This window comes from Ranitomeya variabilis, chromosome 2 (genome assembly GCF_051348905.1).
Source record: "Ranitomeya variabilis isolate aRanVar5 chromosome 2, aRanVar5.hap1, whole genome shotgun sequence".
NCBI classification, from domain to species: domain Eukaryota; kingdom Metazoa; phylum Chordata; class Amphibia; order Anura; family Dendrobatidae; genus Ranitomeya; species Ranitomeya variabilis.
Genome location: NC_135233.1, coordinates 297,820,467 through 297,837,016, shown reverse-complemented (window position 1 = coordinate 297,837,016; position 16,550 = coordinate 297,820,467). Strand labels below are relative to the sequence as shown.

The 16,550-nt window shown below is 43.0% G+C and overlaps 1 protein-coding gene across 1 annotated transcript in view; it reads left to right on the top strand.

Annotated features, from left to right (window-relative positions):
- The window catches only part of SMARCA1 (SNF2 related chromatin remodeling ATPase 1), a 116,853-nt gene that overhangs the window by 16,474 nt on the left and 83,829 nt on the right, over positions 1-16,550 (top strand). The window contains exons 3-10 of the mRNA XM_077285121.1: positions 2,979-3,145; positions 3,735-3,835; positions 5,785-5,885; positions 8,154-8,333; positions 9,291-9,446; positions 11,741-11,872; positions 12,223-12,291; positions 12,380-12,489. Of these exons, the coding sequence (XP_077141236.1) occupies positions 2,979-3,145; positions 3,735-3,835; positions 5,785-5,885; positions 8,154-8,333; positions 9,291-9,446; positions 11,741-11,872; positions 12,223-12,291; positions 12,380-12,489 (1,016 nt within the window). The remainder of the gene's footprint in view (positions 1-2,978; positions 3,146-3,734; positions 3,836-5,784; positions 5,886-8,153; positions 8,334-9,290; positions 9,447-11,740; positions 11,873-12,222; positions 12,292-12,379; positions 12,490-16,550) is intronic.

Genomic DNA, 16,550 nt, shown 5'->3' with positions numbered 1-16,550 from the left:
TTCGTTCTGCTGTGTTCTTTCTTATAGGGGTCATTGTCTGGATCGAAAAAAAAGACGTGGGCTGGTGGGCACATAAGGGTCTGTTCATACTGCTCATAGGTCAACCGGGTCTGTAGACTTCTTTAGTCCTGACAAGTGTTATTTTTTTTAATTTTCTTTTCTTTGGGCTTGTTTATATTCCTTTTGTTCCAGCGAACAGCGATGCTGTTTGAGCAGTATCCACGTTTGTACTTAGGAGGCATCCATCACACATATACTTGGAGCATTTCCCAACACATAGACAAGCAGACACCCTACATGCAGTGTGAATGTCTCAGCTTTCCTGACTTGTCCGGTTTAGTAAATCCTTGTATCCTTTGTTGTATGACAATCCTAGGCCATATGTTCTTGGAACCCTGCAATGTTATGTTCCTCTGTTATTCCTCCTAGAAATGTATGAATTAATCGACAACAAGGTGTTACCAATTTGAGGGTGGGTGGGCGTACCAGCACAATATGACTGTACATTCAATTCTCACTGTTATAATGGACACAACCATTTGACAAGCAGCATCAAATTGTCAATTTATTTATAATTGTCCAGGAGGAATAACTGGATCGTCGCAAAAAAAAAATCTTTAAAAAAAATAAAAAAAGCTGCTCCAGAATTGTTATATTATAGGGAATAGAATTATTGATAAAATCAGGCATCAGTGATGGAGCCTGGTGCTTTTTTTAATCATATTTTCATTCATATTCTGTTGCTATAAATAAGTTGTATATATGAAATAATTAATGATTTGGTAACATCCTGTCATGTGATGATCTTAGCAACTCGGTGCAAGTAACATAAGATGATGTATATACAGTCATGGCTTAAAGTTTTGGCACCCCTGAAATTGTTCCAGAAAATGAAGTATTTCTCATACCACACGTTTATTTCCTTTGTGTGTATTGGAACAACACAAAAAAGCAGCGAAAAAAGGCAAATTGGACTTAACCGCTTTCTGACCTCGGACGGGATAGTACGTCCGAGGTCAGATCCCCCTCTTTGATGCAGGGCTCCGGCGGGGAGCCCGCATCAAAGCCGGGACATGTCAGCTGTTTTGAACAGCTGACATGTGCCCACAATAGTAAAATGCAGAGCGGCATTTAACTGGCGCTTCTGGCCGGGCGGCCGGAAATGAGCGCATCGCTGACCCCTGTCACATGATCGGGGGTCGGCGATGCTTCTGTATTGTAACCATAGAAGTCCTTGAGACCTCTATGGTTACTGATCCCCGGTAGCTGTGAGCGCCACCATATGGTCGGCGCTCATAGCACACCTGCATTTCTGCTGCATAGCAGCGATCTGATGATCGCTGCTATGTAGCAGGGACGATCGTGTTGTGCCAGCTTCTAGCCTCCTATGGAGGCTATTGAAGCATGACAAAAGTAAAAAAAAAAAAAAAAAAATGTGAAAAAAATAAAAAAAAGATAAAAGTTTAAATCACCCCCCTTTCGCCCCAATCAAAATAAATCAATAAAAAATCAAACCTATACATATTTGGTATCGTCACGTTCAGAATCGCCTGATCTATCAATAAAAAAAAAGCATTAACCTGATCGCTAAACAGCGTAGCGAGAAAAAATTTTGAAACGCCAGAATTACGTTTTTTTGGTCGCCGCGACATTGCATTAAAATGCAATAACGGGCGATCAAAAGAACGTATCTGAAAATCACACCTCTAACCAGATAAAAAGGGGAGAAGTTCACCTTTGCATTCTGTGTTTGTTTGAACAATATCAACAATCTTAAGTTTACAAGTCCAGGGATATTGATGTTCCTTTGTACATGCTGTGCAACATAATCAAGAAGTTTATAACCCATGGCATTGTAGCACTGTGGCAGAAAAAAATTGCTGAAAGTTTGCAATGCAGGATTGTGCAGAAATTCAAGCTGTCCTGCAGGCTCAGGGTGCATCATTGTCGGCCTGAACTATCAGTCGACATTTGAATGAAATGAAATGCTGTGATAAAAGACCCAGGAGAACCCCACTGCTGACACAGAGACATAAAAAGCTAGACTGCAGTTTGCCAAAATGTATGTGAGTAAGCCAAAATCCTTCTGGGAAAGCATCTTGTGGACAGATGAGACCAAGATAAAGCTTTTTGGTAAAGCACATCATTCTACTGTCTACCGAAAATGCAATGAGGCCTACAAAGAAAATAACACAGTACCTACAGTCAAATATGGTGGAAGGTCAAAGGTATTTTGCTGCCTCTGATACCGGGTGCCCTGACTGTGTGCAAGGCATCATAAAATCTGAAAATTACCAAAGGGTTTTGGGTCACAATGTAGTGCCCAGTGTTAGAAAGCTAGGTTTGCATTATGGGTCTTCCAGCAGGAAAATGACCCCAAACATACTTAAAGAATCACCCAGAAATGGATGGAAACAAAGAACTGGAGAGTTCTGAAGTGGCCAGCAATGGGTCCGGATCTAAATCACATTGATTACTTGTGGAGAGATCTTGAAGATGCTGTTGGGAGAAGGTGCCTTCAAATATGAGAGACCTGCAGCAGATTGCAAAAGAAGAGTGGTCCAAATTCCAGTTGAGAGGCGTAAGAACCTTGTTGATGGTTATAGGAAGTGACAGATTGCAGATATTTATTCCAAAGGCTCTGCAACCAAATATTAAGTTGAGGGTGTCAACAATTTTATCCAGCCCATTTTGGGGGTTTTCTGTGAAATTATGTCCAATTTGCCTTTTTTTCTCTTGTTTTTTATTGTGTTGTTCCAATACGCACAAAGGAAATAAAAGTGTATAACAAAACATGTTTAATTGCAATAATTTTATGGGAGAAATACTTCATTTTCTGCAGCAATTTGTAGGGTGCCAACACTTTCGGCGGTGACTATAGATGTGCACATTGGGCAGCCGCCTGTAATTCACTGGATGTAGAAGTACATACGTATAGAGCGTTACTTTGATGTATTTGCATTCTTTTCATATTCCAGAAAACAGATCGTTCGAAAAGATTTGAGTTTCTCCTGAAGCAGACGGAGCTGTTTGCGCATTTTATTCAGCCCGCTTCCCAAAAGTCTCCAACGTCTCCTCTCAAAGTGAAATTAGGACGCCCCAGGATAAAGAAAGATGAAAAACAAAGTTTGTTGTCGGTTGGAGAGTATGTAAATGGCTTCTCGCCTTCTTTCACATTTCACAAATGCAATTAAACAGACTGTGCACAGTTTTCTAATTTAAAAGCCAAATATCAGTGATGATTATTAATGGCATCAAATAGAAAAAAAAGCATGTGTATTGTCGCATTGAAGGAAGAAGGCTTTCTGTTTACATACGGTGCTTTTTATGCTGCAAGTCCCCACTAGTTATGCTTTTCTTTGACATTGTTTAAAGTCCCGAGCTTCAGGTGAGACCTTCAGCCTTGGCCAGCAGTGCCAGCAGGTTTCCATCTGTCAGTCACTTTTAGCAGATCTGAATCACTCTGTTATTCCTGCAGGAAATGTTACCATTCCTCTTATGGAAGGTTTATGTCCATTTCACCTCTTGAAATTGACGATGCCATGCTGTATCGTTCACAGCCTCTTGTTAGTTTTATCCTGCATTTCCAGAAAGTATAACAGCACAATAGCATAATACATAGTTGTATCAAAAGATGCCCAGGTTTAGGGTATGTATGGTTATATGCACTGCATGTGGGGATACAGTGACATCATTAATGATACAATTATTCTTTGTATATTTTCTTAATGAAGCAATCGACATCGGCGGACGGAGCAAGAAGAAGATGAGGAGTTACTGTCTGAAAGCCGCAAAACCTCCAATGTCTGCGTGCGATTCGAAGAATCACCGTCTTGTATGTCGTAACTTTATCTGCTAAATGATTCTCGTATCATGTACTAAGGCTAAACTGCACTGATGTTCTTTCAATTTACCGATTAACATGCCCATGTGATACCTCATAAGACCATATCACACGTCCTTTGTAGACGTCCGTGTTCCATTAAGTCTCATTGACTCATACAGGAAAGATGTATATCTTGGTACCGTATCAACCACTGAGGACTCTCAATTCTAAATATTGATTCATACACCCGTCCATTGTAATAAACTGATTCATGGCTCTGGTCCGTCATACTCAGATCGGGTCCTATTCTCATCCTTTTTGTGTATCAGACTCGCTGTTATTAAATACTTAGGGGATACTTTATATACAGATGAAAATTAGACATTAGTGATGAGTGGACGTGCTCAGGTGCTTACAGAGTGACTTCAACGTGCTCGTAAAATAAGTTTGAGTCTCCGCACCTGCATGTTTTGCGGCTATACGACAGATGCAACACGTGCAGGGATTGGCTAGCAAGCAGGCAGTTCCTCCATGTGTTGCGGCTGTCCAACAGCTGCAGGGACTCAAACATATTATTAGTAATGGACAGCACACCGATAGTACACTGGCGCCATCCATGTGCTGTTTGGAATTTTGTTCTGTGGCTCAGATCAAAAACGTAAATATCAACAATGATTTTTTGTATACACACGGTCCAAAAAATACCACGGACATGTGAACAGCCCCATATACTGTCAAGGGTACATGTCTCTGTGAAAACCACTATTAGGCCACATACGTGACCAACAAACATCTGAATAAAGTGTTAATATGTACTTGTGTGACTTTTCACCCAGTTCTGCCCATTTTCAGAATCAGGTCTTAGTGTAGCAGGTAGATTTGGCTGTTCAGTGGGTGGCCATGCTTTTTCAAGGGATAGCATTCTTTTAAGACTAATTTTTCCTATAGATATTTTGTTTTAATCTACTTCAATTGTATAATAAACGTTCAATGCAAATCTGCTAACACACAAGCCAATGCACGGATGTATAATATCTAGTGATGAGCGATTGTGCCTGGATAAGGTGTTATCTGAGTATGCTCGTGTGCTAATAGAGTATCTTCACCGTGCTGGAATACTATGTTCCAGTCGCCGCAGCTGCATGTCTCACGGCTGTTCGACAGCTGCAACACATACAGAGATTGCCTAACAAACAGGCAGTCCATGCATGTCTCATGTCTGTCGAACAGCCGCGACACATGCAGCTGCGGCGACTGGAACATAGTATTCGAGCACACCGAACATACTCTGTGAGCACACGAGCATGCTCAGATAACACCTTATCCCAGCACGCTCGCTCATCACTAGTGACAACTTCCATTTGTTGGAGTGGGCTGTCTGAGACCTATAGTGTTGAATGCGCTTTGTGTTAGATACATATCTGGGATATTCATACTTTTAAAGGAGTTATGCCGGACAACTACAATGATGCCTACTCCTGCAGATCAGCTGACCAAAGGGCCCATGGTTCCCCTTCATTTATTTACAGGCACTTGAATGGAACTGAGCTGTTGTAACCTGCAGCCCTCGGCACAGCCACTACCTGAAGTATCGCTGAGTCTTGTAAACCGAGGAGGCGATACCTGCGGTGCTGGTGGAAGCGGCGGGACACCTTGTGTTAGATGAACAGCTGGGAATCCATTTGATATTGTTGCAATATTGGGGTCCTGGATAACCCCTTTTAGATAAAGTTAGCAGTAGTTTTTCATTAAATTGCACATATGATGGTTACTATATTCACTTGGAAAGAAAATTGCAGCTTCTTATTGGGGAAAACTTCACAGTTCTCTCCTTTGTAATCTTTCTGCTATAAAGATGGGTTTTGTAAGGCAAAACACTTGTAATTGTATTTGTGATATTACATCGGTGTCTTATTTAGGTTTCAATCAGATCTCACTTTTAAATATTTGTCCCGCAGATGTGAAATCAGGAAAATTGCGAGATTATCAAGTCCGAGGCCTCAACTGGATGATCTCTTTGTATGAAAATGGAATTAATGGCATATTGGCAGATGAAATGGTAAAGTCGATGTATTCTGTTCTACATATGTGTCTATTACATATAACTATAGATATATACAGTACAGACCAAAAGTTTGGACACACCTTCTCATTTAAAGATTTTTCTGTATTTACATGACTATGCAAATTTGTACATTCACACTGAAGGCATCAAAAAAATGAATTAACACATGTGGAATTACATACTTAACAAAAAAGTGTGAAACAACTGAAATTATGTCTTATATTCTAGGTTCTTCAATGTAGCCACCTTTTGCTTTGATGACTGCTTTGCACGCTCTTGGCATTCTCTTGATGAGCTTCAAGAGATAGTCACCGGGAATGGTTTTCACTTAACAGGTGTGCCCTGTCAGGTTTAATAAGTGGGATTTCTTGCCTTATAAATGGTGTTGGGACCATCAGTTGTGTTGTGCAGAAGTCTGGTGGATACACAGGTGATAGTCCTACTGAATAGACTGTTAGAATTTATATTATGGCAAGAAAAAAGCAGCTAAGTAAAGAAAAACGAGTGGCCATCATTACTTTAAGAAATGAAGGTCAGTTAGTCTGAAAAATTGGGAAAACTTTGAAAGTGTCCCCAAGTGCAGTGGCAAAAACCAAGCGCTACAAAGAAACTGGCTCACATGAGGACCGCCCCAGGAAAGGAAGAACAAGAGTCACCTCTGCTTCTGAGGATAAGTTTATCCGAGTCACCAGCCTCAGAAATCGCAGGTTAACAGCAGCTCAGATTAGAGACCAGGTCAATGCCACACAGAGTTCTAGCAGCAGACACATCTCTACAACAACTGTTAAGAGGAGACTTTGTGCAGCAGGCCTTCATCGTAAAATAGCTGCTAGGAAACCACTGCTAAGGACAGGCAACAAACAGAAGAGACTTGATTGGGCTAAAGAACACAAGGAATGGACATTAGACCAGTGGAAATCTGTGCTTTGGTCTGATGAGTCCAAATTTGAGATCTTTGGTTCCAACCACCGTGTCTTTGTGTGACGCAAAAAAGGTGAATGGATGGACTCTACATGCCTGGCTCCCACCGTGAAGCATGGAGGAGGAGGTGTGATGGTGTGGGGGTGCTTTGCTGGTGACACTGTTGGGGATTTATTCAAAATTGAAGGCATACTGAACCAGCATGGCTACCACAGCATCTTGCAGCGGCATGCTATTCCATCCGGTTTGCGTTTAGTTGGACCATCATTTATTTTTCAACAGGACAATGACCCCAAACACACCTCCAGGCTGTGTAAGGGCTATTTGACCAAGAAGGAGAGTGATGGGGTGCTACGCCAGATGACCTAGCCTCCACAGTCACCAGACCAGAACCCAATCGAGATGGTTTGGGGTGAGCTGGACCGCAGAGTGAAGGCAAAAGGGCCAACAAGTGCTAAGCATCTCTGGGAACTCCTTCAAGATTGTTGGAAGACCATTCCCGGTGACTACCTCTTGAAGCTCTTCAAGAGAATGCCAAGAGTGTGCAAAGCAGTCATCAAAGCAAAAGGTGGCTACTTTGAAGAACCGAGAATATAAGACATAATTTCAGTTTCACACTTTTTTGTTAAGTATATAATTCCACATGTATTAATTCATAGTTTTGATGCCATCAGTGTGAATGTACAATTTTCATAGTTATGAAAATACAGAAAAATCTTTAACTGAGAAGGTGTGTCCAAACTTTTGGTCTGTACTATATATATTCAGATAAATAGAACTATGCACTTAGGCTACGTTCACATTTGCGTTGTGCGCCGCAGCGTCGGCGCCGCAGCGCACAACGCAAACAAAAACGCGGCAAAACGCACGCTAAAACGCTGCGTTTTGCGCGGCATGCCTCCTTTTTGACCGAAAGTTGGACGCAAAAAAAATGCAACTTTATGCGTTTCTTGCGTCCAACGCTTGCGGCCATGCGGCGCAAAACGCAGCACAACGCATGTCCATGCGCCCCCATGTTAAATATAGGGGCGCATGACGCATGCGGCGACGCTGCGGCGCCCGACGCTGCGGCGCTGACCGCAAATGTGAACGTAGCCTAATATTGCCCCAGATCAGCCTTTAGGATTAGATGTACTGCATTATTCAGTGTCCTATATGAACATTTCCCGTGATGACTCCATTTATAATAAAACATTGTATTAGGGTGGTTCTTGGGGCAATTTATTGGTTTGTCCGGGGTGCTGCATTGCTCTTTAGCAGTTGGTTTATATATAACTGATAGTTATGTATTTGCAGAGCAGAATTTGTGTTATTTTACATGGTTTTTATCTTTGTTTTTAGGGATTAGGCAAGACATTGCAAACAATTGCTTTGTTGGGCTACCTTAAGCACTACAGGAACACTCCAGGTCCACATATGGTGTTGGTACCAAAATCCACTCTGCACAACTGGATGAATGAGTTTAAACGCTGGGTCCCATCACTTTCTGCTGTCTGTCTTATTGGTGACAAAGATGCACGGGTAAGTATTGCTATTGTGAGAGCAGGTAATCACAGATAGACTTTATACAAATGTGTAGAGGGGCATTTACATTGCCAGATAATTGTGATTGAGTGTTGCTAAGAACGTTTGTTTCATGATCACCTTGCTGTGTAAACAGGCTGTCGATCACATGATGAATGAACAAAACTCTTGTTCATTGGGTGAAATGATCTTTAGTGCAGAACAAAACATCACCATCCTTGTTGGTGCATGGTATAAACATGACTCACACTGTAGAGAACATTTACAGCCTATGTGCACTGAGTGATCCAGTACAGATTGCTCGGTGCGCTACATCTTCTTGTGTGTAAACAGCCATTTAAATGACCGCCGATTGGGAAAAAGTTGTAGCGTGCTGCCGGTATTTCCATGAAAACAGACTTTAAGTGAGTCGTTTAACTTTACAATAATTTATCACCTACACACGGGATTCATAATTTGCAGATCGTGGGGAAACAGACTGATTGGAGTCCATGGGACAGACTGAGACAGTGCCCTACTCAGCTGTTGCCTGCAAGCTCTCATTTTAATGTTTTCCCCATTTTTTTACTAGTTCTCCAACAGGACTTACATCTTCAATCTCTTGATTACGTCTACAATACACTGCTATACTGTATACCTGATAGCAGCATTTAAGAAATCAAACTGATGTGATTGGTGTTAGCTTGGATCGCAGTAGTTACTCTCGGGTGCCGGTACCTCCTGAGTTCAGTTTATGTACAGCAGCCATCACTAATGGGATTAAAGCAACGTATTATTCTCTCTCGCTTTTTTTTTTTTCATTTTAATGGACAGCGGATTACACACTATATGTACTATGTGTTCACTGGTGACAGGTCGATTATAACAATAAATCCCAACTAGGCATTTTTTCTATTCTAACGTGTCGTTTCCTCAGTTCATGTTCAATGTTTTTTTATTTCATATGTAAACTAGGCAGCCTTCATACGAGATGTCATGATGCCCGGAGAGTGGGATGTTTGTGTTACCTCCTACGAAATGGTCATAAGGGAAAAATCTGTTTTTAAGAAATTCAACTGGAGATACCTTGTTATTGACGAGGCACACAGAATAAAGAATGAAAAATCTAAGGTCAGTTGCGTAATTAAGAACGATAGTTGAAATATGCCTTCAGTAACTGTCTAGAAGTGTCCTTTAAAAGGATCAAGAGATAACTTTACGATCGTGGGTGGTCCGACTGCTGTGGTCCCCATCGATGTTGAGTGAATGGAGCAGAGATCGATCATGCACACCACCGCTCCATTAATTTTTAATGGGAGCGCCAGAGATTACTGAGCGGAGGCTCTGCTGATCTTCGGCACTCCCATTAGAATGAATGAAGCGGTGGTGTTCATGATGAACATTTGCTCCATTCAGCAGGTGCTCTTCAGAGTCCCGGTTCCCATGATCAGTGAGGGCCACAGTAGTTGGACCCAGAGATCAGAAAGTTATCTCCTATCTTTAAGATAGGAATTAACTCCCAAACTTGAGAAAACCCCTTTAAGTGTTAACGTTTTGTGCTGCACACATCTCCTTCGTAATTCAGGAGCATACACTTTTTATCATTGTATGTAATGTTTCAGATATATTGGACTGCAATCCAGTCACCAGTACTTTACTCTCCATACTCTTTCCCCTTCCATCCATTAGCAGAGAGAGAAAACCTGCTTGAATCAATTCCATGATATAATAAAAATAGGACTTTATTATGTTACAAGTTCTCTGTGAAGACGCTCCGACCTCCTGTAAGACATAAGCAGGGAGGAAGTAAAGGGCTGCAGTAATCGGTCTCTCCCTACTCCCTCCTTACGTTAATACATATATCAGACAGACATCTCCTCTAAGACATAAGCAGGGAGGAAGTAAAGGGCTGCAGTAATCGGTCTCTCCCTACTCCCTCCCAATGTTGATACATATATAAGACATCTCCTGTAAGACATAAGCAGGGAGGAAGTAAAGGGCTGCAGTAATCGGTCTCTCCCTACTCCCTCCCAATGTTGATACATATATCAGACATCTCCTGTAAGACATAAGCAGGGAGGAAGTAAAGGGCTGCAGTAATCGGTCTCTCCCTACTCCCTCCCAATGTTGATACATATATCAGACATCTCCTGTAAGACATAAGCAGGGAGGAAGTAAAGGGCTGCAGTAATCGGTCTCTCCCTACTCCCTCCCTATGTTAATACATATATCAGACAGACATCTCCTCTAAGACATAAGCAGGGAGGAAGTAAAGGGCTGCAGTAATCGGTCTCTCCCTACTTCCTCCCAATGTTGATACATATATCAGACATCTCCTGTAAGACATAAGCAGGGAGGAAGTAAAGGGCTGCAGTAATCGGTCTCTTCCTACTCTCTCCCAATGGTGACACATATATCAGACAGACATCTCCTGTAACTATGACAGATTTACGTGTGCACAACCTGAGAAGGTGCACGGGTAGGTTCCCAAGCCGTAATCACCAGTAATACAAAAACCCGGCACTCAACTTTGTAATGTGAATGAATGGATAATTTATTGTATCCCAAAATCAAACGTTTCAGTCACTTATGGGGACCTTCATCAGTGACATAGATTGGGATAAGGAGTGGATACGAGTGGCTATAAAGCCTGCCAGAATTGCCTCCAGTGTCACACTGGATACTACCGAAGAGAGATAGCAGCCTGTCAGGTGGCTGTCATAGCGGTGTCCACTGCTATAATGGTGGACACCGCAATGACAGCCACCTGACAGGCTGCTATCTCTCTTCGGTAGTATCCAGTGTGACACTGGAGGCAATTCTGGCAGGCTTTATAGCCACTCGTATCCACTCCTTATCCCAATCTATGTCACTGATGAAGGTCCCCATAAGTGACCGAAACGTTTGATTTTGGGATACAATAAATTATCCATTCATTCACATGAGTGCCGGGTTTTTGTATTACTAGACATCTCCTGTAAGGCATAAGTAGGGAGGAAGTAAGGGGCTGCAGTAATCGGTCTCTTCCTACTCCCTCCCAATGTTGATACATAAAGTGTATGCTTCCTGTAGGTGAGGAAAGCCAGCAGACATTATATTTTGTAAATGACTCACGGAGGTAGATATCAGAGGAGGTTTTCTATGGATCATTGGAGACATGCTTGAAAATCTTTCTTATCACTTTGCAGATATGCATATTTGTTGGTAAGCAACAAATGTCGTATCTGTATTATTGAATCTCTGGATCCCTGCAGGGGAATTAAGCCCAACTAAAGGATCAATGTAGGATTGGATTGTGAGTGAATCTTCGCCACAGAACATTGGTTGATTTCTGCATCTCGTATTCTAAATGTACAAATAATAATGAAAGCTCCAGAATCTTCCGCTCAGTCTGGTTATATCTGTTTGTTTGGTCTGTCCTTTAGCTTTCTGAGATTGTCCGAGAGTTCAAGACCACCAACCGTTTGCTATTGACGGGCACTCCACTTCAGAATAACCTCCATGAATTGTGGGCATTACTCAACTTCCTTCTACCTGATGTGTTCAACTCTGCGGACGTAAGTCGTCATTTCTTACTATCATTCAATCCTCACCAGTCACAACAATGTAACATCGCCCTCAACTAACACCAGTGATTTATACAGTATTACTCCAGTCATATGGGGCACATGGACCTTTTTGATGGTCTCACACCAAAGGACTCTGTACGACTGCTACCTCCTCCCCTGTACAGAGCCCATGATGTCGGGCTTTCCTCCGGTAGCACCAGGGGAATGTCTGAATTTTACAGATATTTCACTTTAGAATGAATGCTGTTGTAAATCACCTTTTCTTCATGCTTTTTGTTGCTGCGTATGTAATGTCGTATCTGACCACATCATTTATCGGGATGCATTTTACTTTACAGGATTTTGACTCTTGGTTCGACACTAACAATTGTCTTGGAGATCAGAAGCTTGTTGAAAGACTTCATGCAGTAAGTGCTGCTTTATTTGTAGATGGCCACTTTATTTATTTCTTGATTTTGAACATAATTTTAACTCCATCTTTATGTATTTTACCAGGTTTTAAAGCCATTTCTTTTGCGTCGTATAAAAGCTGAAGTTGAAAAAAGCCTCCCTCCAAAGAAGGAAGTCAAAATTTATCTGGGGCTCAGTAAAATGCAGAGAGAATGGTAAGAGCCATTTATGCTTCACTCTGATGAATGCAATTATGTGTGGTGCTGTGCTGGTGCCTGTGTGTAGGAGCAGGAATCGGAATGTGGATCCGCAGCGGTTTCCCATGCATTTACAGTACCATGTAAACCTATGGGAAATGAAATCCGCAGTGCACATGCTGCGGAAAAAACTGCGAGGAAACGCAGCGATTTATTTTCCGCAGCATGTCAATTCTTTGTGCGGAATCCGCAGCGGTTTTACACCTGCTCAAATAGAAAACTGCAGGTGTAAAACCGCAGCGGAAACCGCGATAAATCCGCAGGAAAAACTGCAGCGGTTTTGCACTGCGGATTTATCAAATCCGCTGTGGAAAATTCCGCAATGGAATCCGCAGCGTGTGCATAAGCCCGAAAGGTTTTCAGTATTACTTTAGAAATGCTTTCGAGTTGCGTACACTTGTAGCTGCATTGCTGTACTTGTATAATCCTGATTTACAGCCTGTCCTATAATCCAGAGCTACGTTCGCAACACTGCAGAGCTACGTTCACAACGCTGCAGAGCTACATTCACAAGACTGCAGACCAACATTCACAAGACTGCAGAGCAACATTCACAACACTGCAGCACTACATTCACAACGCTGCGCGGACCTTGCTTTGATGATTTACTTAAGGGTGAAGTCTGTGCACCAGGCACTTTATAGAAACGTGATTTTAGAGAGTCTGTTGCTTCACTTTCATTATGTGTGTTTAGATAAAATGTTAGACATGTGTCCATCAGGAGCCTTGTACAGTAGTAAGCAGCAGATTAAAGGAAATAGGAGTCACAATGTATGCTCCCATTGAAGATTACAAGCACGGATGGTTTTGGAGGTGTAATGGAGCAGTGATGGTGGAGCTTACCTCTGCTCTAGGCTTTCATGAATGAGGCTGTGGTCACACATAGAGCTCAGCACACCTATATCTAATGCATCTGAGTTGCATCTGCCAAGAAATGTCTTCCTAAATATCACAGCTGCATTTTAGCTGCATCATCAGATATTAATTACTGATGGCTTATCTATTGTTCATGGCTGCACATTTTCTCAAATAGTAGATTCAAATGTCCAGGAGTTTTGATTCCAGTAGACGCAATATTTCGGCTACATGCCTTTGTCAAGATGCCCCTGACAGTTCGGCATGTTTTTCTCTTGATAAGGCCTTTGATGCTTTTATGGTAATGAAGCTAAAGGTACTGTTACACTAAGCGACGCTCCAGCGATACAGACAACAATCCGACCTAAACTAGATTGCTGGAGCGTCGCTGTTAGGTCGCTGTAGAGACGTCAAACACAGCAGCTCCAGAACGATGCAGGAGCGATCCAGTGACGTAACGGCGACTCACTTATCGTTCACGCTCCATGTAAAAACATTGCTGACATCATTGCTTTTGATGTCAAACATGACGATACACGCTGATCTAGCGACCAAATAAAGTTCCAGATTTCTAGCTCCGACCAGCGATATAACAGCGGGATCCAGATCGCTGCTGCGTGTCAAACTCAACGAGATCGCTATCCAGGACGCTGCAACGTCACGGATCGTTGTCCTCGTTGGAAAGTTGTTTAGTGTGAAGGTACCTTTAGAGTTTTCCAGCATTTACATCTTTAGAATAAGCCACTAATCTATAATCTGAAATACGTCTGGAAGTAGCACCACAGTGGAGATGCCACAGAGCTCCAGCAAATCCTGGGGTCTGTGTTCTACTGACCAGGAGCGGTATCGGACCAGACCCTTACCCATCACACATTGAAATCGGACCAGACCCTTACCCATCACACATTGGAATCGGACCAGACCCTTACCCATCACACACTGGAATCGGACCAGACCCTTACCCATCACACATTGGAATCGGACCAGACCCTTACCCATCACACATTGGAATCGGACCAGACCCTTACTCATCACACATTGAAATCGGACCAGACCCTTACCCATCACACATTGGAATCGGACCAGACCCTTACCCATCACACATTGCAGTTGGGTCAGACTCTTACCGATCACACATTGCAGTTGGGTCAGACTCTTACCCATCACACATTGCAGTTGGGTCAGAGTCTTACCGATCACACATTGCAGTTGGGTCAGAGTCTTACCGATCACACATTGCAGTTGGGTCAGACCCTTACCCATCACACATTGCAGTTGGGTCAGACCCTTACCCATCACACATTCCAGTTGGGTCAGACCCTTACCGATCACACATTGCAGTTGGGTCAGACCCTTACCCATCACACATTGCAGTTGGGTCAGACCCTTACCCATCACACATTGCAGTTGGGTCAGACCCTTACCCATCACACATTGCAGTTGGGTCAGACCCTTACCCATCACACATTGCAGTTGGGTCAGACTCTTACCCATCACACATTGCAGTTGGGTCAGAGTCTTACCGATCACACATTGCAGTTGGGTCAGACCCTTACCCATCACACATTGCAGTTGGGTCAGACCCTTACCCATCACACATTGCAGTTGGGTCAGACTCTTACCCATCACACATTGCAGTTGGGTCAGAGTCTTACCGATCACACATTGCAGTTGGGTCAGACCCTTACCCATCACACATTGCAGTTGGGTCAGACCCTTACCCATCACACATTGCAGTTGGGTCAGACTCTTACCCATCACACATTGCAGTTGGGTCAGAGTCTTACCGATCACACATTGCAGTTGGGTCAGACCCTTACCCATCACACATTGCAGTTGGGTCAGACTCTTACCGATCACACATTGCAGTTGGGTAAGAGTCTTACCGATCACACATTGCAGTTGGGTCAGACTCTTACCGATCACACATTGCAGTTGGGTCAGACTCTTACCCATCACACATTGCAGTTGGGTCAGACTCTTACCGATCACACATTGCAGTTGGGTCAGAGTCTTACCGATCACACATTGCAGTTGGGTCAGACTCTTACCGATCACACATTGCAGTTGGGTCAGACTCTTACCCATCACACATTGCAGTTGGGTCAGACTCTTACCCATCACACATTGCAGTTGGGTCAGACCCTTACCGATCACACATAGGAGTTGGGTCAGACCCTTACCGATCACACATAGAAGTTGGGTCAGACCCTTACCGATCACACATTGCAGTTGGGTCAGACCCTTAACGATCACACATAGGAGTTGGGTCAGACCCTTACCGATCACACATTGCAGTTGGGTCAGACTCTTACCCATCACACATTGCAGTTGGGTCAGAGTCTTACCGATCACACATTGCAGTTGGGTCAGACTCTTACCGATCACACATTGCAGTTGGGTCAGACTCTTACCCATCACACATTGCAGTTGGGTCAGACCCTTACCGATCACACATTGCAGTTGGGTCAGACTCTTACCGATCACACATTGCAGTTGGGTCAGACCCTTACCCATCACACATTGCAGTTGGGTCAGACTCTTACCCATCACACATTGCAGTTGGGTCAGACTCTTACCGATCACACATAGGAGTTGGGTCAAACCCTTACCGAGTACAGGCTGCCTTAAACAGTGCTTGTAGTTAGAGCAGATCCCAGGCTTATAGTTGGGGAGGATTTCTGCAGCTTTGATCACAAGACAGTTTTTGTTAAATTAATAATAAAAAAAACATAAAAACCCCAGAAAAAAGGAAACAAACTTTCACGAGCAAATACCCCCTAACGTTATATTTGGGGATTACTGTATTTGTTAGTGCTTTACCATTAAGCCTCCATTTACAAGCCTTATAGCAGCGGGTTCTCTAGACCTCATACTTGCAGGTGTGGGGAGCTGGTACCAGCCCAGAGTACACTAAACTGCTATGTGGGTTGTTAAGAGACATTCTGAATGTGCTGTTGTGCTATTTGTGCTTTCAGTGTTAGGCTGCTTTCACACTAGCGTCGGACGTGTGGCACTGCGTCGCAATGCGTCGGTAATGCTAGTCTATGGGGAAAAAACGCATCCTGCAGACAACTTTGCAGGATGCGTTTTTTCTCCTAAACGACGCATTGCGACTTGCAGCCAAAAACGCTAGTGTGAAAGTAGCCTTAATCTGACTTTTT